This window comes from Heterodontus francisci, chromosome 23, assembly GCF_036365525.1.
Source record: "Heterodontus francisci isolate sHetFra1 chromosome 23, sHetFra1.hap1, whole genome shotgun sequence".
NCBI lineage: Eukaryota > Metazoa > Chordata > Chondrichthyes > Heterodontiformes > Heterodontidae > Heterodontus > Heterodontus francisci.
The window spans coordinates 53,458,823-53,482,595 of record NC_090393.1 but is presented as its reverse complement, the minus strand read 5'-3'; the positions used below and the strand labels follow the sequence as shown (position 1 = coordinate 53,482,595).

General features: G+C 44.6%; 1 protein-coding gene across 1 annotated transcript in view; it reads right to left on the bottom strand.

The window, feature by feature from the left end:
- Positions 1 to 23,773, bottom strand: part of LOC137382924 (uncharacterized) — a 183,871-nt gene that overhangs the window by 46,843 nt on the left and 113,255 nt on the right. The window contains exon 4 of the mRNA XM_068055500.1: positions 9,697 to 9,751. Within this exon, the coding sequence (XP_067911601.1) occupies positions 9,697 to 9,751 (55 nt within the window). The remainder of the gene's footprint in view (positions 1 to 9,696; positions 9,752 to 23,773) is intronic.

Genomic DNA, 23,773 nt, shown 5'->3' with positions numbered 1-23,773 from the left:
TTGGTTTCATACCAAGCACAAAGGAAGATTGTTATGGGGCTGGAGGCCAATCATCGCAGCCCCATTGCTGTAGGAGTTCCTCAGGGTAGTGTCATTGACGCAACCATCTTTAGCCGCTTCATCAATGACCTTCCCTCCATCATAGGTTCAGAAGTGGAAACGTTTGCTAATGATTGTATGCAGTTCCATTCGCAACTCCTCATATAATGAAGCAGTATTACTGCCTGCAGGAAGACCTGGACAACATTCAGGCGTGGGTTAATAAATGGCAAGTAACATTCACACTACACATAAAGGGTTACTGACCTGAAATGTTAACTCTGCTTTTCTCTCCACAGATGCTGCCAGACCTGCTGGATATTTCCAGCATTTCTTGTTTTTATTTCAGATTTCTAGTATCTGCAGTATTTTGCTTTTATCCACACTACACAAATGTGCAATGACCACGTCCAACAAAGAGAGTCTAAACACCTCCCCTTGACATTCAACAACATTACCATTGCCAAATACCCCACCGTCAACATCCTGGGGGTCACCATTGACCAGAAACTTAACTGGACCAGCCATATAAATACTGCGGTGACAAGAGCAGGCCAAAGGCTGGTTATTATGTGGCGAGTGACTCACCTCCTGACTCCCCAAAGCCTTTCCACATCTACAAGACCCAATTCAGGAGTGTGATGGAATACACTACACTTGACTGGATGAGTGCAGCTCTAACAACACTCAGGAAGCTCGACACCATCCAGGACAAAGCAGCCGGCTTGACTGGCACCCCATCCAACACCTTGAACAGTCACTCCCTCCACCACTTCTGCGCCACAGCTGCAGTATGTATCATCTACAAGATGCACTGTACAAACTTGTTACAGCTTCTTCAACAGCACCTCCCAAGCCCACGACCTCTATCGCCTAGAAGAACAAGGATAGCAGGTGCATGGGAACACCACCACCTGTAAGTTCCCCTCCAAGTCTTACAGGGCGTGACAGGGTAGATGTGAATAAGAGGTTTTGTCTGGCTGGTGAGCCTAGAACAAGGAAACACAGTCTCAGAATAACGGGCAGGCCATTTAAGACTGAGATGAGGAGGAATTTCTTTACTCAGATGATTGTGAATCTGCGGAATTCTCTACCCCAGAGGCTGTGGAAGTTCAATCATTGGGAATGTTCAAGACAGAAATCGATAGATTTATGGATACTGATGACATCAAGGGATATGGGGATAGTGGGAAAAATGGCGTAGAGGTAGATGATCAGCCATGATCTGTTTGAATTGCGGAGTAGGCTTAATGGGCCGAATGGCCTACTCCTGCTCCTATTTCCAATGATCCTAAGTCACACATCATCTAACTTGGTAATATATCGCTGTTCCTTCATCCTCATTGGGTCAAAATTCCTACCTAACAGTACTCTTTCTCAAAGACAATTAGAGATGGGCAATAAATACTGGCCTTGCCAAAAGCGTTCACTTCCCATAAACAAATAAAAAAGAACTAGTTCAGAGTTTATCACCATAGTATTAAAGATACATCCCAGAAGATGTAAAATAAATAAGAAAGGTGGCCTGAAAATTTTATAAGGTGTTGCACCCTCACGTATGACTTAACCATGCTATTCAAACCATTATTGTTACAGCTGCAATTTTATGACAAATCTATATGTGTACACATGTCCTGCAAAGGCAAGAAAGGGGTATGCTACGTCAACCAGAATGCCTCTCTTTGACTGTCTGTAACGCAGTGCCAGTGCCTAAGTAAGTTCTATACATGTGGCTCCATCCTGAACCCCAAGACATCAGTCAGATTTTGGCTCAATACTCCAATTTTTCTCATGGCACACAGCATACCTTGCCAAACAGAGCAGAAAACTAACAACTGTTTTTTTATCCATTCATCATTCCCGGCTGGGTGTCACTAAGGGTTATTCCAACAGTGTCAAAACTTGGGAGCTCATCAATTCATCTCCAACATTGGGGAACTATACGGAGAATGCTACCATGCACCTCACCACTCGCAGCACCAACATCCAGCATCAATCTTGGGTAGAGTTTCCCATATAAAATATTCAAAACTTATGTTGCCAGATATATTTTTTGAAGCATCAGCATTCATAAAATGGGTTTATTCAACAGATAAACACAGAGGTGTGCGGGAGGGATAAGATGCTTGTGGCAGACCTCCCAAATTATTTTGCCATGGGTTATGTCCCCCCTTTGCAATTCCTACAATGTCCCCCCATATATTTCAATGTGGTTCCATCTCAAGATAGTTGGGCACCAAATGCCAATTACCCAGATGCAATGGTCAAGAAAAACAGAAGAGACCCATTATGAATCCTCCACTATCAACATCCTGGGGGTGACCATTGACCAGAAACAGAACTGGAGTAGCCATATAAATACCGTGGCTACAAGAGCAGGTCAGAGGCTAAGAATCCTGCGGTGAGTAACTCACCGCCTGATTCCCCAAAGCCTGTCCACCATCGACAAGGCACAAGTCAGGAGTGTGATGGAATACTCTCCACTTGTCTGGATGGGTGCAGCTCCAACAACACTCAAGAAGCTCGACATCATCCAGGCCAAAGCAGCCCGCTTGATTAGCACCTCACCCACAACATTCACTCCATCCACCACCAACGCACAGTGGCAACAGTGTGTACCATCTACAAGATGCACTGTAACAACGCACCAAAGCTCCTTAGACAGCATCTTCCAAACCTGCGACCTCTGTCACCTAGTAGGACAAGGGCAGCAGATGCATGGGAACATCACCACCTGCAAGTTCCCCTCCAAGTCACACACCATCCTGACTTGGAACTATATCGCCGTTCCTTCACTGTCACTGGGTCAAAATCCTGGAACTCCCTTCCTAACAGCACGGTAGGTGTACCTATCCTGCATGGACTGCATTGGTTCTAGAAGGCAGCTCACCACCACCTTCTCCAGGGCAATTAGGGAGGGCAATAACTGCTGCCCTAGCCAGCGACACCCACATCCCAGGAACAAATAATAAAAAAAGGTTCTGGGGAGCCCATAAAATTCAGCCCACTATGTGGAGAACAGTCAATCGGCTGTGATTTTCCCCAAATTGTCCAATCAATGGCCAGAGGGCGGGTTTGTTGTCCAATTAAGGAGAGTTGGTGGACTCTCGAAGGTGGAGGGTCAATAGGAGGCCCTCCAACACTGAAGAGGTAGCAGGCTGCCTTTTCTGCTAAAAGAGAGAAAAGGTGCCCCATGATAGAGGCACTCTCTCTCCAACTTTTTTTTAAACTTTAAAATAAAAAATGCACTTAGCAGCTGGGGCACCATAGTGGAGGGGGAATCGGAAGGTTGGCCTGCGGCTCAGCTGAAGCCAGGCAGGCAGTGATAGCCTCAAAGCCTGCCTGCAGCGCTGGCCCCACAGTGTGCCACTGGGAGGCCGCCTCCAGGCAGCTACTCTGTTCTCGGACACTTCTGGGGACGCGGAGGCTGACTGGAAAATTCCAGTCGACCTCTGACAATAGGCCGTAATAGGTTTTTGACAAGGCTAATTGGCTACCACCTCTTACGGGCAGGTAGCCCCCATCCTATCTGTGGGAAAATGGTTCTGGGAAACCAACATGCCAGCCAGTGGTGTGAGTTTTCGCACCCAGCCACCTCCATGCTCACCCTCATTGGGGGCTAAAAACCCTTCCCGTGGAGTCAGGCGTGAGCATCTGCTACAGGTGCAGACACATCGCAATTGATTCAAAAGAGGGAGCAGGACTGTGTTGCCAATCTTCCACCACAGTCTCCTGTTCCTGCAGGCATGGTTCACCCAGTCATGAGAGGTGTTCCATGAAGCTAACAGTGCAGTCTTGCATCAGGATTCTCCTCACATCAGAAAGTTTGAGGAGGGCCCAGTAACAAACTGAAGACATGCCTGAAATATAGCTGCCCTTTCTGTTTTCAAATTTACAGCCTTTTTTGGGTCATGAGGCTGGTGCAAAGTCCTGCAGTTGTGCTCCTTTGTCCAACCCAGTTTTCTGACCCTAGGTCCAGGACAGAGTGGACCTACACTGAGGCCATCTTTGGGAGGAAAACTCAGGTACAGCACAGTCCTGGTGCACTGCTCCTGTCCAGCAGGGGTAGGCTATGCTGCCAGATGAAAACTGGTGAATAATCACAGTATATCAGGACAGAGCTAAAATAGAAGTGTGAGGAATGATGTTCCTCAGACACTGAATGGTTCCAGTGTTGAAGGCTTTCCAAAGTAAACAGCATATGACCTTGAAACAGGTGCAGTCCTCCAATTGCCTACGCTAAAGCAGAAATACACTGTGTGAGGAATTAACATTATTGGCGGTCTGCATAGTACTGCTGATTTATGAACCCTATCCTCTTACCCGGCTTAGAGCACAAACTATAAAACCCCACACAGGTTGCCTTTTCCAATCGTTTCTACACAGATTTAGGGTGACTGCCACATCACAAAGATATGTGCTAAAGAAACTTGCTCCCGACGTGCTACAAGGTTGCATTGGGTGGGTGTGGTAGGGAGGTGCAGTGAAAATTTCATGATTTTTTAACTGCTTCTGATGTTGCCATCTGGATAACAGCAGCATTAGGACAAATATACTTACAGGTTGCATTCTAGCTATGGGATGTCCTCTGAAGAGTAATTAGATCTTTTTTGTAACATTGTTTAATTTATAATCAATAGATTGTATTAAAGTGAGTACAATGTTTCTATGTTGGGCTGATCCTTTACCTGTTTTGATGCAGATATTTTCAGATATGCCTTCCCTCCCACTCCCTGTGGATCATCAGTGGCCCTAGCCTAGTGCCGCTCACTTGCTGAGCTCCTTCAGTCATCCGTCCTGATCCTAATTGCAAAGCAGAATGCCTTATGAAACAGAGTACAAAAAATTAGAGACAAACAAGGGAGGTAAAAATGAAAGAGTAAGAAAAGGGGAATGTGTAATAAGAAAAAAAACTGAAAAATAGATGTGGAGGAGTTGAGAGAAAAACAGAACTGAAGGTAAAGAAAATGGGAGAAGCTGAATGGAGGAGGACAGAAAAGAGAACAGGAGTAGAAAGAGAGAGAAAAACAAAAGTGAAGATAGTGAACAACTTTTTTCAGACTTATCAATAATAGTATCCATAGTTAGAAGACTGAGAGAAATTATGAGAATATTTTGGTGGGGAACAACCAAAAGACATTTACAAAACACTGATATAGCCCACTACAGCTCCGGTATGTATTGACCAGGAGGTTCACCTCCAGTGAGTGAACTCATAGTTTCATTTATTTTAGCAGTGCTGCAGAACAGGAAGCAGGGAGAGATGCAGAAACTGTTGGAGGCAGCAACAGAGAAACCCTCTTGGTAGAGAGGGTAGATTCCCTTGAGGTAGAATGGGATAAAAAATCCTGTTAGGAGGGGAGCACAGAGGGACAAAGGTACTTTTGGGAACCTGATTGAAGGGGGACACAGAGAGCAAGAGTAACACTCCATTGGGGTGACAGGAGAGACAGAAGGGCAGAGAATGCACCATGTTTGGAGGAGGAAAAAGAGAGATCGACCTTACTGAACAGTGGAGAGAAAGAAAATCGGTTGTGGGAAATGGACAAAGACTAGGGTGGGGTGGGGGAAATGTGGGTAGAGAGAGATGCCCTATAAATAGGGGGGAGGACATCTCTTGAACCGGTAGGAGTGAATATTAACTTGGGGGCTTAGCAAATCCATAGTGTAAAACACCCTAATGTCTGACTCATTTATGACCTGTAGCATGGGAGATGACTATTAAGATGATTAATATATGACTAGCTTTGACCTTTCAGTTTCTCACTAATCCTTCCTTGTTTATTATTCAGAATTATATCTTCGCTTTCCCTCCAGCTTCTAACTGAATTGTGGTTTTCATACCATTTTCATTGCTATCCTATTTATCTGATATCTTAAAAAAATTATACTAGTTTATTATTATTTATTATTATTGTTCTGTGCCTTCAATCTCCATTTTCAAAGAAGCTGCTTAGAGGAGGCACATTAATAATCGAGCCAATACACGTGTCACAAAATCTTATTGATATCCATCTCATTGAATAAAGCATGTCATTGCATCAAAACTCCTTTGCGATATTAGTCACATTATCTCAGAAACGCCCTAGTTTTAAGAATTTTCAAAGTTAAAAAAATATATAATTATAGCATTCTTTGTCGTGCCTGACATTAAGGTTCTGGTCTGACAGCAGCTGACCGTTGCTATAGGAACATAAAGTTATTGGATAATCTTATTCCTGCTCTATTAAAATGGCTTGCGGGTTATGAATGCACACTAGGCCGCAGTTGGATTACAAGCCTCCTGCTTTAGGCTTATAGTCAAGCAACAGACTACAAGGTAACAGTTAGGTAAAATAAATGCTAAATTAAAATAGTATGGGCATTTCAATATTTTTTCCTAAGATTCATAGAAATTTGTCTTTCTCAACTTTTTGCAAATTAAAAAAAAAGGAATACTAATTAACCTTTAAATGAACATCACTGAAAATGGACACGAGGATACTTGCAACTGTTTCATTTCCCATTAAGCTGGAATCTATTTGGATTGAAGTACAAGACAGGGACCCAATAATAAATTAGGCCATAGGCTGCCACACCTCCTTAGCTCTGAAGGAGGCTCATTGATGGCATGGCATTCTCAGCCAGCTATGTTAATCAACCCTTGCTACTGATCATGACCCTGGCTGGTAAACAGAATATGACAGTTCTGATGAAGGGTCACTGACCTGAAATGTTAACTCTGCTTCTCTCTCCACAGATGCTGCCAGACCTGCTGAGTATTTCCAGCATTTCTTGTTTTTATTTCAGATTTCCAGCATCCGCAGTATTTTGCTTTTAAGAATATGACAGTTGACAGCTTCTGTGTGCTGCACATCAACAGGTGGCGGATGCAGGGCACATAACGGGAATGGTGCCGTTATACTGGAGGTTTTCAGGCTGATATTGTGTTCCTGGATATCCTGCATCATCATTTTGGACAGCACGCCAACCTGCAGAATCTCAACTGCACTGATCAGCTGCAGCCTTTGCCTACAAAACCACAGTAACTACATTTCAAAAGGAATTTGTTGCTTCAGGGCATCCTGAGGATGAGAATGACACTACAGAAATCAAGTTCTTTCCTTTCACCTGCCACAGCATGAAAATTTTAACAGCAGTTTTCAACATTTTAAAATGTAACTGATATTGAAAACTAAAAATAATAAAGCAAAACACATAATGGCATTATTGTACAGCAGATCATGTCACTGATCCTCCTCTGCGTATAAACAAAGTGCCTTGCAAGACACTGTACCATAGTGGCACCATCCCTTCAAGAACATAGTGCCTTTTAAGTAGGAAAGCATCTCAAGGCGTTTCACCGCAGAATTATCAGACAAAATCTGACACTAAGCCACATAAAGAGATATTAGGGCAGGTGGCCAAAACAGGTAGAGTTTAAGGAGCATCTTAAAGGGAAGTAGAGAGATGGAGAGGTTTAGGGAGGGATTTCTAGAGTTGAAGGTGTAGCTACCAATGATGGGGTGATGGAAATCGATGATGCACAAGAGGTCAGAATTGGAGAACGCAGAGATCTCAAGGGTTCCAGATCTGGAGGTGGCTACAGCGATAGGAAGGGGTGAGGCGATGGAGGGATTTGAAAACCAGGATGAGAATTTAAATTCAAGGTCTTGCTAACCAATGTAGGCCAGGACTCTAGTAAATTTCTTGCTCTTCCAATAGCACCGTGGGAACTGCCAGAACAGGTTTTGGTTTAATGCTTCATTCACAGAGCAGCACAGTGGATGATGCAGCACTCTCCAAGTACTGCACTGGAGTGCCTGGGCAGACATGTATTTGACAGAGAAATACTCAAAGATAAGGTTGCTGTAGGTCTGATACTATCATATTCAGCTGGGTTATTTTACAACAATAAACAATATAAAAGGAAAGACCTTCACACTTACCAGCAGCTCCCAATCTTCCATAATCCTGGGTTTATCTGTTTTAAACCTAAGGGTTAGAAGCAGCCTGGGAAAATATATTTTGTATAAAATTCACACCTTTAAATCCAGCTCTTCTCAGTTACAGGGAGAGATTGGCTAGCCTTTTCCTAACAGATGGATTAACCCTTTCAACTCATCTCTTCCTACTTAACAATTATCGACAGTGGGAAATATTCTACATTGTTCTGATGATTTCTGAAACACTTCTAAGTGGTTAGATAAGGAGGTGTTTTGCTCCAATAGACTTTTTAACTAAAATGCTGAGAGCAAAGGCTATTCCATCTGACCCTCCAATGTCACCCACATGAGGCAGAGGACAGGGTGTGGATTATGACTATTTACTGCCTCCAGTACTAATACGCTGTACGGCGCACATCTCTCCGAAACTATGGCTGATAAAATGATGAAGGGCAGCTGCATTCTGCACAGTTTAAGCTTTCTGACAGTGACCTGGTTTTGCTTCTAATGTATGATTTGGGAGAAATTATGAAGAGGCACAGACACTGATACACACATACAGGTTTGAGATACACATGATGGAATAAAAGAACCAATACATGGCGATGCTTCTAATTGTAGCTGCTGAAAGGGAAACTGTATTTTACTGAATGTCACATAATACAGAACATTATAAAGGGAGGTAATTGCACACTCTCCCAGCTATCACTGGTTATTGCGGTTTTTGCTTAAAAACTGACAGTCAGAGACAGATTGTACACAAATATAGTGTATAAAACACCCCCTCACATGACATCCTGAAGTTTCACCCCAGTGGCTTCATGAATAGCAGGGGAGTGATGTTAATCTCCCATTTGTAATGCCACAGTCTATACAAAATGGCTGCTCATAAGCTGCAGGTTGAAACACCTGGTTAACAATAGCATCTGCTGATGCTCTTTCATTTCATATGCATCGTCATCATTTCCAAGTTGCCTGAATATTGTGGGTGTCACCTACATTTTGGAGGTAAACACTTGCTCGCCCTTTGTGTTTTCTACATTGATTGAGCCAACTTCCTTTCACAGTGAAAGAAGCCAGTGTAAATAATATAACATCACATTTGGGATATAACAACCTTCTCAGGCTGAACAGTGAGAACTAAAGCAAGAGGACATGAAACCAGCTGAAAAAGCTGGAGAGGATCCTCTTGATGCGATTCATTATTGAGTTTCCCACATTAAATGATGGCGAGTAGCCTCACTGTAAAATGGGCTCTGGTGGAGAGAGAAACCCTCTGTCGATTTTCCTGTGGTGCAGACATATACTGCAGACGGCACCACAACTGGAAGCAAGCCTGAGCTGTCGCAAGGCATCACGCATCCACCCATAAGACGCAAAGCAACCAGCCAGGAAGATAAGGAACCATGATGGGACATCCGACACTGCAACTAAAGATGGCAATCTAAACATTGTCAAATCATTGTCAACTCCCTTGGCCTTACATGGCTCAGCTTTACCCTACTATTTAAATTGTGGCATCCTTTTAACACTTGGCCCACTCCAACCTCTCCCTTCAGAATAATGCACATGAACAAACTTGACTCTCTAAAGCACAAATGCAGTTTCAATGGGCAATGCTGCCTTGAACATACCACACGCTTTCATTATTCGGGTACTCGGAAAAATTCTCCTTTCTGGAAAGGGTTATGCTTTAAAAGCTCACACCCAACTCACTAAAGACAGCTCTTACCTTGAAACTCCAGGACAGGTCGGAAATGTGGATAGAGATGCAGCGTGGCACTGCCCTGCAACAAGGAGAGGGGGGAGAAAAAAAGAAAGCTTTTTAAAAATAATCCTCTGTAGCGACTTATTAAAATAGAACAGTTCTACAAGTCACTGCATGTTTTGAAGGTGGCAGGAATCAGCAAAACTGCTCCTGCTGATAAGCAATCTCTTCACTGCAATCCTTAGTCAAAGACATTTTAAAATAAGTTAAGCATCCTTTTGACCGTATAAAGATAAGCAGTATCTTCACCCACCAATGCCTCAGGAGTGCTACTGGAGTGTCGAGCAGTTTCTGTACTGTATATAGCACCTAATCCTGCATCATAGCCCTCGTCAGCACTGTAATTACATTACACACAGACTGCTTCTTTTAGCTGTCTCGAGGCCTCGCTATCGGATTGCACATCAGCAGCAGTACATAGTCACAACATCGTTCTGCTTATCCTTCAGCTAGAAAACCTCATCAATAGGGAGATGCATTCCAGTGGCAGCAGCAGTAGCCAGATGACTCAGGATATTAACCCTCCCTTTAGTGAGCTAGAACCAACTACTGCACAGGCTGTTCCAAGCTGCAGGGTTTAAGGCATTCCCCTCGCCTCTTCCCAGTATCAGGGAGTCACCAGAAAGTCTGTTCCCAGCAGTAGGGATTAACTCTTTCATCCGGCTGTCTATCCACAGCTAATAAGCACAAACCTTCTTTCATCTACTTTGCTGCAACACAGAATGATCCTGGCAGAAAAAAATAACTCTTCCTACTAATTCTTCTGACTTCCCAGCAAAACAATTAACCCAATTTACCAAAATCACCACTACACAATCAACAGAGAGGACACATTCTCTTACACCTTGCGACTACAAAGTCTATTCCAAGCAGAGAAAATAAACCCTTTCCCACCTCTCCTTCCAGTTTCAACCAGCCACACAGGTCATTCTAGCAGATCTGATAAAGGGACTAATGTGTTAAGTTGCAAAGTTAAAAGATATTGGGCAGGTGGTTTAGGTCCCGATGGGGAAAGGAATAGAGGTGGGCAGGCACTAAAAATAGTGGTGTCGGGCGCCATGCTGGTTTCCCATCGTTGATCCTGCCGGCAGTGGATTTTCCTCAGGACAGGGGAAGGTGGGACCTGGCAACCCACCTGATTTAGAGATGAGGTCAATTAATGTTGTCAAAGAGCTCATTGTCAGCCCGTTGAGGGCCAGTTTGGGATTTTGGCAGCGGCGCATAGGTTGCAAGCTGCATCAGGGGCAGACCAAGTGCATGGAGGTGGCAACAAAGCTGGGAGCCTGTCATGGCCTCACCAGGTAATTAGGTGAGCTCATAAAGGAAGCATGGACGACAGGGCCACTCAGCCATTGGCACAGAGAGTGGTCTGTATGCAATCGGGCAGTGCAGGGGGTGGGCATCACCCTCCTGGTATCGCGGGGGAACAGGGTTCCATACATTATTGGGAGTCCAGCTGAGTACAAGGAAGGCATCAGCTGGTAACTGGCAGTATGATTCTCAGATCTTGGGTCTAGAGGCGATGACAATCAACATCCCCAGCAACAGAGATAGAGTCCTGAACATGAGGGCATTAGGGACTGACAAGGGCAGGAAGGCAACGGAGACAATAGCTTCAGCATAGGGTCTATTGCTGAAGACGGCGCAACCTGGACATGTTGGATAATCAGTGCCACAGGGCCTATCCAGGCAGCTGGTCACACAGGTTTGTGCCGTCATGGCGGAAGACCTCACACCTCGCAGCACTGCTCACCATAGCCAGGGAATTAGGTCACTAGCTGTCAAAGTCACTGTGGCCTTGAATTTTTTTCAAATCTGGCTCCTTCCAAGGATCAGCTGCAGGCCCTGGTGGCGTCTCACAAACGGCTGCACACCACTGCATCTCGCAGGTCACTGATGCCCAATTTCAGACAGATGGGGCCTCGCAGGCACAAAGGGCAGTGGATTCTGCTTCCATTGCTGGATTCCCCCAGGTCCAGGGCATTATCGATTGCACCTATGTGGCCATAGAGGCACTGAGAGACCAGCCAGTGAGATTCATCAGTCAGAAGGGCTTCCACTCCCTCAATGTTCAAATGGTCTGCAACCACAAGAGCTTCCCGCATGCATGCGCGCACTTCCCAGGCAGCTGCCACGACTCCTTCATCCTCCACCAGTCCAGGGTGGTGCAGCTCTTCATTCCACCCCCCAAACGCTGTGGATGGAGTTTTTAAAAATTTGTTCATGGGATGTGGGCCTCATTGACTAGGCCAGCATTTATTGCCCATCCCTAATTGCCCTTGAGAATGTGGTGGTGAGCTGCCTTCTTAAACCACTGCAGTCTTTGAGGTGTAGGTACACCCACAGTTCTGTTAGGAAGGGCATTCCAGGATTTTTACCCAGCAACAGTGAAAGAAAGGTGATATAGTTCCAGGTCAGGATGGTGTGCGGCTTGGAGGGTGGTGTTCCCATGCATCTGCTTCCCTTGCCCTTCTAGGTGGTAGAGGTTGCAGGTTTGGAAGGTGCTGTTGAAGGAGGCTTGGTGAGTTGCTGCAGTGCGTCTTGTGCATCAGTGTGTGTCAGTGGTGAAGGGAGTGAATCCTGAACATGGTGGATGGGGTACCAGTCAAACAGGCTGCTTTGTCCTGGATGGTGTCAAGTTTCTTGAGTGTTGTTCGAACTGCACCCATCCAGGCAAGTGGAGAGTATTCCATTACACTCTTAACTTGTGCCTTGTACATGGTGGACAGGCACTGGAGAGTCAGTAGGTGAGTTACTTGCGGCAGAATCCCCAGCCTCTGACCTGCTCTTGTAGTCACAGTATTTATGTGGCTACTCCAGTTCAGTTTCTGATCAATGGTAACCCCCAGGATGTTGATCGAGGGGGATTCAGCGATGGTAATGCCAGCGAACATCAAGAGGAGATGGTTAGATTCTCTCTTGTTTGAGATGGCCATTACCTGACACTTGTGTGGTGCAAATGTTACTTGCCTTATATCAGCCCAAGCCTGGATGTTGTCCAGGTCTTGCTGCGTCTGGACACGGGCTGCTTCATTATCTGAGAAGTCGTGAATGGTGCTGAACATTGTGCAATCATCAACGAACATCCCCACTTCTGGCCTTATGATGGTAGAAAGGTCATTGATGACTCAACTGTAGATGGTTGAGCCTAGGACACTACCCTGAGGAATTCCTGCAGTAATGTCCTGGGACTGAGATGATTGACCTCCAACAACCACAACGATCCACCTTTGTGTTAGGTATGACTCCAACCAGCAGAGAGTTTTCCCCTGATTCCCATTGACTGCAGTTTTGCTAGGGCTCCTTGATGTCATACTCGGTCAAATGCTGCCTTGATGTCAAGGGCATTCACTCTCACCTCACCTCTGGAGTTCAGCTCTTTTGTCCATGTTTGGACAAAGGCTGTAATGAGGTCAGGAGTTGAGTGGCTCTGGTGGAATCCAAACTGAGCGTCTCTGAGCAGATTATTGCTGATCAAGTGCCGCTTGACAGCATTGTTGACGAACCCTTCCATCACTTTGCTGAATATCGAGAGTAGACTGATTGGGTGGTAACGGGCCGGGTTGGATTTGTCCAGCTTTTTCTGTACAGGACATACCTGGGTAATTTTCCACATTGCAGGTAGATGCCAGTGTTGTAGCTGTACTGGAATAGCTTGGCTAGGAGGGGCGGCAAGTTCTGGAACACAATTCTTCAGTACTATTGCCAGAATGTTGTCAGGGACCATAGCCTTTGGTTACAGATTGTGGTTGAGTACAATTGTGCTGCTGCTGATGGCTCACAGCATCCTCATGGATGCTCGGTTTTGCATTGCTGAGGGATCAGTAAGTACCCTGGGCATGCATTACTCCCATTTTAAGGAGCTGCATGAACCCTCAGGCTCCTCAGCTAGAGTGTCTGGTGGAGGTTGTATACCCAGGGGCCTATCATCAGGGTCTGGCATGGCAGTCACTTTGCCAGAGTGAAGAAGGTCATCGAATCTTTTCCAGCATTGGATCCAGTTCCTACAGACCACGCTTCTGTTGCTGACGGTCTCACCCACCTGCAGCCACGCCAGCTTTGTTTGGAAGGGTGGCCTTCTCCTTCCACCCTCTGGAAAGAGGACCTCCCTACTCTCTCTCACTGCCTCCAGAAGGACCTCAATATTGGCATCAGAGAATTGAGGGGCTGGGTTTTGGTGAGACCACATTTGGAATACTGTGTGCAGTTTTGGTCTCCACATTTAAGAATTGATATTCTTGCATTGGAGACGATGCAGCGAAGGTTCACTAAATTGGTACCTCGGATGAGGGGGTTGTCCTATGATGAGAGGCTGAGTAAATTGGGTCTATATTCTCTGGAGTTTAGAAGAATGAGAGGTCATCTTATTGAAACATAGGCCGGAATTGTATGCCCGCAAAGAGCGGGACAGTGGCGGGGGGTGGCGTAAAATGGAGTGGGAGACTTGGCGGGCCCTTCCCGACCTGCTCCTGCCTCTGCTACCATTTTACGCAGGGCAGCGGCGAAAACCAGCTCGCCCACCCCAGGCCAATCAAGGCCCTTAAATGGCCAGTTAATGGCCACTTAAGGGCCTCTGTCCGCCACCACGGGGATTTTATCGGTGGCGAGCGGGCGGCCCAGGCCCAAGAAAAGCTGCTTGTTAAAAGTAGGTGGCTTTCCGTTAGCCTGGGGGAGGGGGGCCCTCATGATTAGGCACCCTGTGCCCGAAGGAGGGCCGTCCCCGTTGCCCCAACCACTCCCAACGCCCAACACGCTCCCCCCCCCCCCCCCCACCCCCCAGTCCCCCCAGTCGACCACCTTTGCCTCGGCGGTGCCTGACCGATCACCCCCGGTGAGGTCCCAAAAACTTATTTTCCCAGGGCCTTCCTTCCTCTTCAGTCAGGCTGCAGTCCCAGCAGTGGCCACTGCTCCCGGTGGCGCTGCTGGACTCAAAGCTGCCGGCCTGCTGATGGGCTGGCAGCTTGATTAGGCGGGACTTTCTAGCTCAATGAGGTGGAAGTTCTGCCTCAGAACCCAATTAAAGGTCTGGGGACCATAAAATCCAGACTGTATTCCCAGGCTAGGTGGAGGCGGGATTGCCACTGACTTTTCGGTTGGTGGACAGCTCCCATCCGACGAGAGTAAAATTCCGGCCACACAAAATTCTTAAGGGGCTGGATAGGGTAGATGCTGAGAGATTGTTTCCGCTGGTCGGGGAATCTAAAACGCAGGGACTAAATCTCAGGATAAGGGGCCAATCATTTAGGACTTAGATGAGGAGAAATTACTAAAGTCAAAGCGTTGTGAATCTGTGGAATTCTCTACCCCAGCAGGTTGTGGATGCTCCCTCGTTGAATACATTTAAGTGAAGTTTAAGCCTCAGATCAACCATGATTATACTGAATGGTGGAGCAGGCTCGATGGGCCATATGGTCTACTCCTCCTCCTATTTCTTGTGTTCTTGTGAGCCTTCCCATATTGGCACATTCTCCTATTCCTTTCTCCCTCTTGTACTTATCTATCTTACCCTTAAACACATCTATGCTATTCGCCTCAACCACTCCATGTGGCAGCAAGTTCCACATTCTAACCACTCTCCAAGAAAAGAAGTTTATCCTGAATCCCTTATTGGATTTATTAGTGACTATCATATATATATATGGCCACTAGTTTTGGACTCCTCACAAGTGAAAACGTCTTCTCTAAGATTACCCATTCGAGCCCCATCATAACATTAAAGACCACTATCAGGTCACCTCTCAATCTTTTTTCCAGAGAAAAGAGCCCCAGCCTATTCAGTCTTTCTTAATAGTTGTACCCTCTAAGTCTGGTATCATCCTTGTAAATCTTTTTTCCACTTTCATCAGTGCTTCTATCCTTTTTCTAACATGGAGGTTAGAACTGTACCCAGTACTCCAAGTGCAGTCTAACCAAGGTTAGCTTTTGAATCCTACTCCTCTAGAATTGAATCCTTTTTTATGGGTCTCAAGGGTAAGAATGTTCCACTATGCAATGATGGGATCCAAAACAATGCCTATGATTTACCGCATGATGATCTCCTGATCTCAACCATGCCAAATTGCAGAGTTACCACATAAAGACTATATAAAAAAGGGGGAACAACTATAGGACTGACATAGTTCTATAATTTTAATCACTTTTGCTTTGGACCTTGTGCTAGCATCAACTCCAAAGAACACTTATTTGCCTCCTGAGAGAGAATGATGTAGAATCTAAGTTTAGGGCGGCACAGTGGCGCAGTGGTTAGCACAGCAGCCTCACAGCTCCAGGGACCCGGGTTCGATTCTGGGTACTGCCTGTGTGGAGTTTGCAAGTTCTCCCTGTGTCTGCGTGGGTTTTCTCCGGGTACTCCGATTTCCTCCCACAAGCCAAAAGACTTGCAGGTTCGGTAGGTAAATTGGCCATTATAAATTGTCACTAGTATAGGTAGGTGGTAGGGAAATACAGGGACAGGTGGGGATGTTTGGTAGGAATATGGGATTAATGTAGGATTAGTATAAATGGGTGGTTGATGGTCAGCACAGACTCGGTGGGCCGAAGGGCCTGTTTCAGTGCTGTATATCTAATCTAATTCAAATCCTATGAATCACGGCCTTGGGACACAGGCAATAGCAGGTTTTGGAGAGAGGCAGATCAAATGTTCCCAGGCCATACAGTATATCACTATACAGGTTAAGCACTTAGGGACAAGGAGAAGCTGTGTAGGTAACTTTGCTCTGACATAACAGAAGGAAGGTGGCCTAAGTTTCTTGCATTCTCTGAAGTACCTTGTGCTTCAGTTGAATTGTTGAATGATTATATATATCTATATCTATATATATAACATATGAGGAGTTATACATATATATGAAATCAGACAGCAGAGGTTTGGGGCTCATGTGAGCCAGTAAGAACCCCTCAACCTCATGTCAGAAGATGCACAAGTGAAACAGAAAGGTGAATGGATGTTGACGCCAATAGTAAGACATTTTAAAGCTACATTTGAAGCACCCAAAGTGTTATTGAATAAGAAATGTTTCAGAAGGAATTCTTTTAACATAAATATATCAGAAGTAAGAACATAAGAAATAGGAGCAGGAGTAGGCCATTCAGCCCTTTGAGCCCGCACCGCCATTCAATGAGATTATGGCTGAACTTCTACTTCAACACCATTTTCCTGCACTATCCCTTGATGTTTTTAATATGTAGAAATCTATCGATCTCAGTCTTGAACATACTGAATGACTGAGCCTCCACAGTCCTCTGGAGCAGAGAATTCCAAAGATTCACCACCCTCTGAATGTGTTCAATTCATTCCTCACAACAATCTTTGTGAATAAACATAATTTTCAAATGCCAGAGCTGGTCAAATTGGCTCAAAAGTGTATATTATATATTGAGAAAACACAAAGCATTAAATGCCCACAGGATATGCCCTGGACCTGATACAATACTGTCTTGCACTTTCAAGGAAATTAGTATTAATGCTTTAGTTTGTCAATACTACTGTGCAATTGTTTCCCTGAAGATTCCTCGCTTGCGCCCCCACACTTCTTCTCCAGCCTATATCCTCACCGGTTTCAGAGTGAGTTCAGAATCAGTCCCAAACTGGTAGCTGTAAAATGACTTCCCAATCTAATTATTTATTTCTTCTTACAACCTATAGGCTTTTGAAATCCAAGTTTTTTTTTTCTAATTATTACTTCTTGATTTACCACATCTTCACTCGAACTCTTTCCAATAGTTGGTTTTCTCCTGCACTATGGATCCTGGCTGTTCAACCAGGTTGCTATATTATAATAACTAACAGTAAACACTGAAGCTCAATAATGATTCAGGTTGCAACGCAAGAACTGCAGGACAGCAAATATATTCCTCAAATTCAAAAAGAAGTTGAGAAGTTTAACCAGTTAGTCTAACAAGGTTGATTCCTCAAGAGCACTTAATAGAATGCTATCAATGCTCATATAAACAGTACAGAGGCCTCAGCAAGCATGAATCAGCATGATTCTATAAATAGGTTGCCCTTCATAATTCTACTGTAATTCTTTGAGGTGCTAACTAAATTGGTGAATAAAGGGCATCCTGTGGGTGTAATTCATCTTGGATTTTCAGACAACATTCAGCATATTTCCACATGCAATGCTTTTAAAAAGATTGTGGCCCATGGAATTGATGGCAAGTTAACTAGCTGGGTTGAAAATTGGTTTAGCAATACAAAGCAGAAGTTAATGATAAAAGAAAGATCTGTCTGAGGAACAACACTAGGTATTTAAATTGCCGTACTATTTACCAAAGATAGGCAGAAGGGTACTTCTAGTCATATTACTACATAGAATTTACAGCATAGAAACAGACTGGTCTGTGCTGGTGTTTATGTTCCACATGAGCCTCCTCACACCCTATTTCACCTAAATACAACAGCATATTCTGTTAATCCTCTTTCCCTCATGTACATGTCTAGCTTTTCCCTAAATGTATCCATGATATTCACCTCAACTACGCTATGTGGTAGTAAGTTCCACATTCTAACTACTCTCTGGCTCTCTGGGTAAAGAAGTTTCTCCTGGTTGGATTTATTGGTGACTGTACTATACTTATGACCCCCAGTTTTGGACTCCTGCACAAGTGGAAACATCTTCTCTAGATTCTAATATTGTAATGATTATGATATTGCCGATGCCAATTAAGCTATGTGTTGAGATAACTAGTGAAAGACATACTGGTAGCATTCAAAGGGATCTGTATCAACTAAGTGGACAGGCTAAAGAATGGGTCAAGCAAAATAATTTGAATGTGAAAGGATCACTCAAAGCATCCAGTCAATGTGAGCGACTTAAGGTTAACCAAGTATTGGGGTGCATCTTTGGAGCATTTGATGACAAGTTGAAAACAGATTATTTTGTATAACTGATTGGTGAGACCATATTTAGAATATTATGGAATATTGGACACCCTAGCTTCAAAAAGGATACTGGTGTGCGAGAGAGAAGTCAGAGAAGAGCAAAATGGTGAATTTAGAATGTTACACTCAAAATTGTGAAGACTCTCAGAATAGCTTTGTGAACAGAACATTGAAAGGTTTTTAGAAGAATGGATAATGTTGATAGAAACAGGTTATTTAACAACTTATGAATAGAGATACAAGTACAAATCTGATGATTCTCAAGGAAGACAAGAAGTTATACAAGAATAGACTTATTGAAAGCAGGTAAAGTTGCACTGGCTAAACCATTATAAAAGTAACCTGATGATTGTTTGGTTAAGAACAATATTAAAGAATATAAGTACAGCTATAGGCAATTAAATGCCTTGTGGAATACCATATCTCCAGTCCCGTGGGCAGCATGGAAATGTCACCTCTGGGATGCAACAAGCCCAGTTCAAGTAATGTTACATTGACACCTTGGAATTTTAGTTTGATTGATTAACTACAGGGGTCAGGGAGAGGTTTCACAGTTTTAATGAGTATTCAATTCCCCCAGGGAATTAAACCTGGGAGAGCCCATGACTGCATCAACAACATGCAACCTGTTATGTGGCATTTTGCATGGTGTAAACCATAGAAGCCTGGAAATTATGGTCAGCAGTGACATCTTATCAAAGTTTCATCCCTTTATTTGCTGTTTTAGTAGAGGAGTTAACTGTGGAATAAATTGCAGATAAAGGGATTTAATACCGGCATATTTGATGTTCATATTAAAACATATCAATAGTAATTTCTAGCCAACATTGATCGGTACACTATATAAAACAAAATACTTTGTCCACTGACTATGAATAGGCTCAGCAAATATAATGCACAGTGTTACATTGCTTATTCCATAGTGTATTATATAGAAAGCATATTGTATACTATGTCGGGCACAGTACATTAGCATATTGGACAAGCATAATGTCATGCACGGAAGAAGCCGTGATGAAGTGAACAATGAAATGGAAGAATTATGAATTAAAAAGTCAAATGTCAAACAAAACGACAAGAATATGGAAACTTGTACCATAGTCAAAATGGAGTAGCAGTCACGTGACCCCTTCTGTATTGGAAATCAACAAACCTGTCACTTGTCTGTTTATCTGACCCGAAAGACACTCGGGGGCGAACAGAACATTTTAACAAAACACGATTGCAGTCAATTGGGAGGTGAACAGTGGGAACCACCCACACCCTTTTCCACCTGTCCGTAACAAATTGGGGGCTGGAAGCCAAGATTTCTGAACAATCAGATTAAACGAGAGATTTGGAAACAGGAGGAAAATTGACCTCTAAAACTGTGGAAAACTGAACAGATTTTCTTGTATCATTCTTTTCCTCCTTACGACGCTAGAAACAAAAGACATGACCATAGTTAATGCTGAAGTGTCTGTAGAGCAGGGAGGCATATCTCATGATAAGTTAAATAAATTAAATATTGAAGATTTAAAAACCCTAGCTGTCCAGGTGGGAGTCACAAACAAAAAACAAAGAAACCTGAAATAGTGAAGAATGTAGCTAGCCATTTTAATCTTGCCCCTGAACCAGAAGAAACAAGCATGGAGTCTGAGTGTGAGAAAATAATCCTAGCTAGAATTCAGCTGAAAAGAGAGGAATTGCAGTTTCAAAAGGAAAAAGAGAGTTTCAGCTTCAAAAGGAAAGAGAGGAGAGTTTCAATTGAAAAGAGAAGAAATATAGTTGCAGAGAAGAGAGGAAAAGGTGAAGAAGGTTGAGTTACAACTGCTGCAAGCACAAAGTGAGAATGCCACCAGCCACTCAAACCTGTTCTGCATTTCAGAGCAAAACTTTGATGTATTAAGACACTCACGGTTAGTGCTAAAATTTAATGAGGAAGAGGTCGAGTCCTATTTTATCTCCTTTGAGAAAATGGCTAACAGGCTAAACTGGCCGAAAGAATACTGGACCCTCCTCTTACTAAGCAAATTGGTGGTATAGCTCGTGAAGCTCAGTCCATGTTACCAGAGGAAAGCTCCCTCGATTATGAACTGACAAAAACTGCATTAAATGCATACGAGTTAGTTCCTGAAGCCGATCAGCAACAGTTTCGAAATGCGAGGAAAAGTCCTGCCCCAATCTTTATTGAATTTGAAAGAATTAAACATAAGGCTTTCAATCGCTGGATCCAATCTCTTAAATTACACCTCTCATATGAAAATTTGAGAGAAGCAATTTTACGAATAGAATTTAAAAATAGCATTCCCCTTAACATAAAGATTCATGTTGAAGAACAAAGAATTGCAAGATAAGAGAAGCAGCTGTGATGGCAGATGATAATGATTTTACTCATAAATCCTTTTTTCAGGGAAAACCATTCCGTAATAATCCCCAGAGGTCCGGTAAGGATAGAAAGTAGGATAATGATAAAAGATGGTGTGCTAGTGAAAAGGGAGCCAAAAGTGAGAACGCAAGAAAGAAAGTGCAGAGGGCAGGAATGCTTTCCACAGACATGTGTTTTCCCATTGCAGCAAAACAGGGCATGTAAAAGCCGACTGCTGGAAGTTAAAAGGGAAACCCATAAATTTTGTAGGTGTTCACAAAGCTAGCCTAGAAAAGGATGCCCAAGCAGGCAACAAGGCAGACAAACCTGTGACCCTACCCACAGTAATGGACCCATCAAAGAATACTGCCCTTATGTGGCAGAAATTGAAAAGATCCCTAAAGGTTATCAGGGTTTTGTTTCAAAGGGAAAGATGTTCCCATACCCCTCTACTGAGACAGGCAAATCCATTGTCCTGCTCCGAGATAGAGGGGCACTCAATCCTTCATCTGTTCTTCTTTGGCCTCCTTGTCTCGAGAGACAATGGATAAGCGCCTAGAGGTGGTCAGTGGTTTGTGAAGCAACGCCTGGAGTGGCTATAAAGGCCAATTCTAGAGTGACAGACTCTTCCATAGGCGCTGCAGATAAAATTGGTTGTCGGGCTGTTACACAGTTGGCTCTCCCCTTGCACTTCTGTCTTTTTTCCTACCAACAGCTAAGTCTCTTCGACTTGCCACTCTTTAACCCCGCCTTTATGGCTGTCCACGACTTGTGATCAATGTCGCGTTTGCAGACGTCTTTAAAGCGAAGACATGGACGGTCGGTGGGTCTGATACCAGTGACGAGCTCGCTGTATAATGTGTCCTTGGGGATCCTGCCATCTTCCATGTGGCTCACATGGCCAAGCCATCTCAAATGCAGCTGGCTCATTAGGGTGTATATGCTGGGGATGTTGGCCGCCTTGAGGACTTCTGCGTTGGAGATACGGTCCTGCCACCTGATGCCAAGGATTCTCCGGAGGCAGCGAAGATGGAATGAATAGAGGCGTCGCTCTTGGCTGACATACGTTGTCTAGGTCTCGCTGCCATAGAGCAAGGTACTGAGGACACAGGCTTGATACACTTGGACTTTTGTGTTCCGTGTCAGTGTGCCATTTTCCCACACTCTCTTGGCCAGTCTGGACATAGCAGCGGATGCTTTTCCCATGCGCTTGTTGATTTCTGCATCGAGAGACAGGTTACTGGTGATAGTTGAGCCTAGGTAGGTGAACTCTTGAACCACTTCCAGAACGTGGTCGCTGATATTGATGAATGGAGCATTTCTGACGTCCTGTGCCATGATGTTCGTTTTCTTGAGGCTGATGGTTAGGCCAAATTCGTTGCAGGCAGCCGCAGTCCTGTCAATGAGTCTCTGCAGATACTTTTCTGTGTGGGATGTTAAAGCAGCATCGTCAGCAAAGAGGAGTTCCCTGATGAGGACCTTCCGTACTTTGGTTTTCGCTCTTAGACGGGCAAGGTTGAACAACCTGCCCCCTGATCTTGCGTGGAGGAAAATTCCTTCTTCTGAAGACTTGAAGGCATGTGGGAGCAGCAGGGAGAAGAAGATCCCAAACAGTGTAGGTGTGAGAACACAGCCCTGTTTCACGCCACTCAGGATAGGAAAGGGGTCTGATGAGGCACTGCTATGCTGAATTGTGCCTTTCATATTGTCATGGAATGAGGTGATGATACTAGTAGTCTGAAGAGACCACATCTGCTGATGAGGTCAAAGGCTTTGGTGAGATCAATGAAAGCAACGTAGAGAGGCATCTGTTGTTCGCGGCATGTCTCCTGCAGCTGGCGAAGGGAGAACAGCATGTCAATGGTGGATCTCTCTGCTTGAAAGCCACACTGTGCCTCAGGATAGATACGCTCAGCCAGCTTCTGGAGCCTGTTTAAAACGACTCGAGCGAAGACTTCCCCCACTATGCTGAGCAGGGAGATTCCACGGTAGTTGTTGCAGTCACCGCGGTCACCCTTGTTCTTATAGAGGGTGATGATATTGGCATTGTGCATGTCCTGTGATACTGTTCCCTTATCCCAGCACAGGCAAAGCAATTCATGGAGTGCTGAGAGTATAGCAGGCTTGGCACTCTTGATTATTTCAGGGGTAATGCTGCCCTTTCCAGGGGCTTTTCCACTGGCTGGAGAATCAATGGCATCACTAAGTTCCGATTTTGCTGGCTGTTCGCCCAGCTCATCCATGACTGGCAGAGTCTGGGCTGCTTTGAGGGCAGTCTCAGAGACAGCATTTTCCCTGGAGTACAGTTCTAGGTAGTGTTCCACCCAGCGGTCCATTTGCTTGCGTTGGTCAGTGATCGTGCCCCCTGATTTAGACTTGAGGGGGGCGATCTTTAGATTAGATTAGAGATACAGCACTGAAACAGGCCCTTCGGCCCACCGAGTCTGTGCCGAACATCAACCACCCATTTATACTAATCCTACACTAATCCTATATTCCTACCAAACATCCCCACCTGTCCCTACATTCCCTACCACCTACCTATACTAGTGACAATTTATAATGGCCAATTTACCTATCAACCTGCAAGTCTTTTGGCTTGTGGGAGGAAACCGGAGCACCCGGAGAAAACCCACGCAGACACAGGGAGAACTTGCAAACTCCACACAGGCAGTACCCGGAATCGAACCAGGGTCCCTGGAGCTGTGAGGCTGCGGTGCTAACCACTGCACCACTGTGCCGCCCAAAAGCTCTCTTAATTCCATTATACATTCCTCTGATGTTTCCGGTGTCAGAGGCCAGCTGAATAC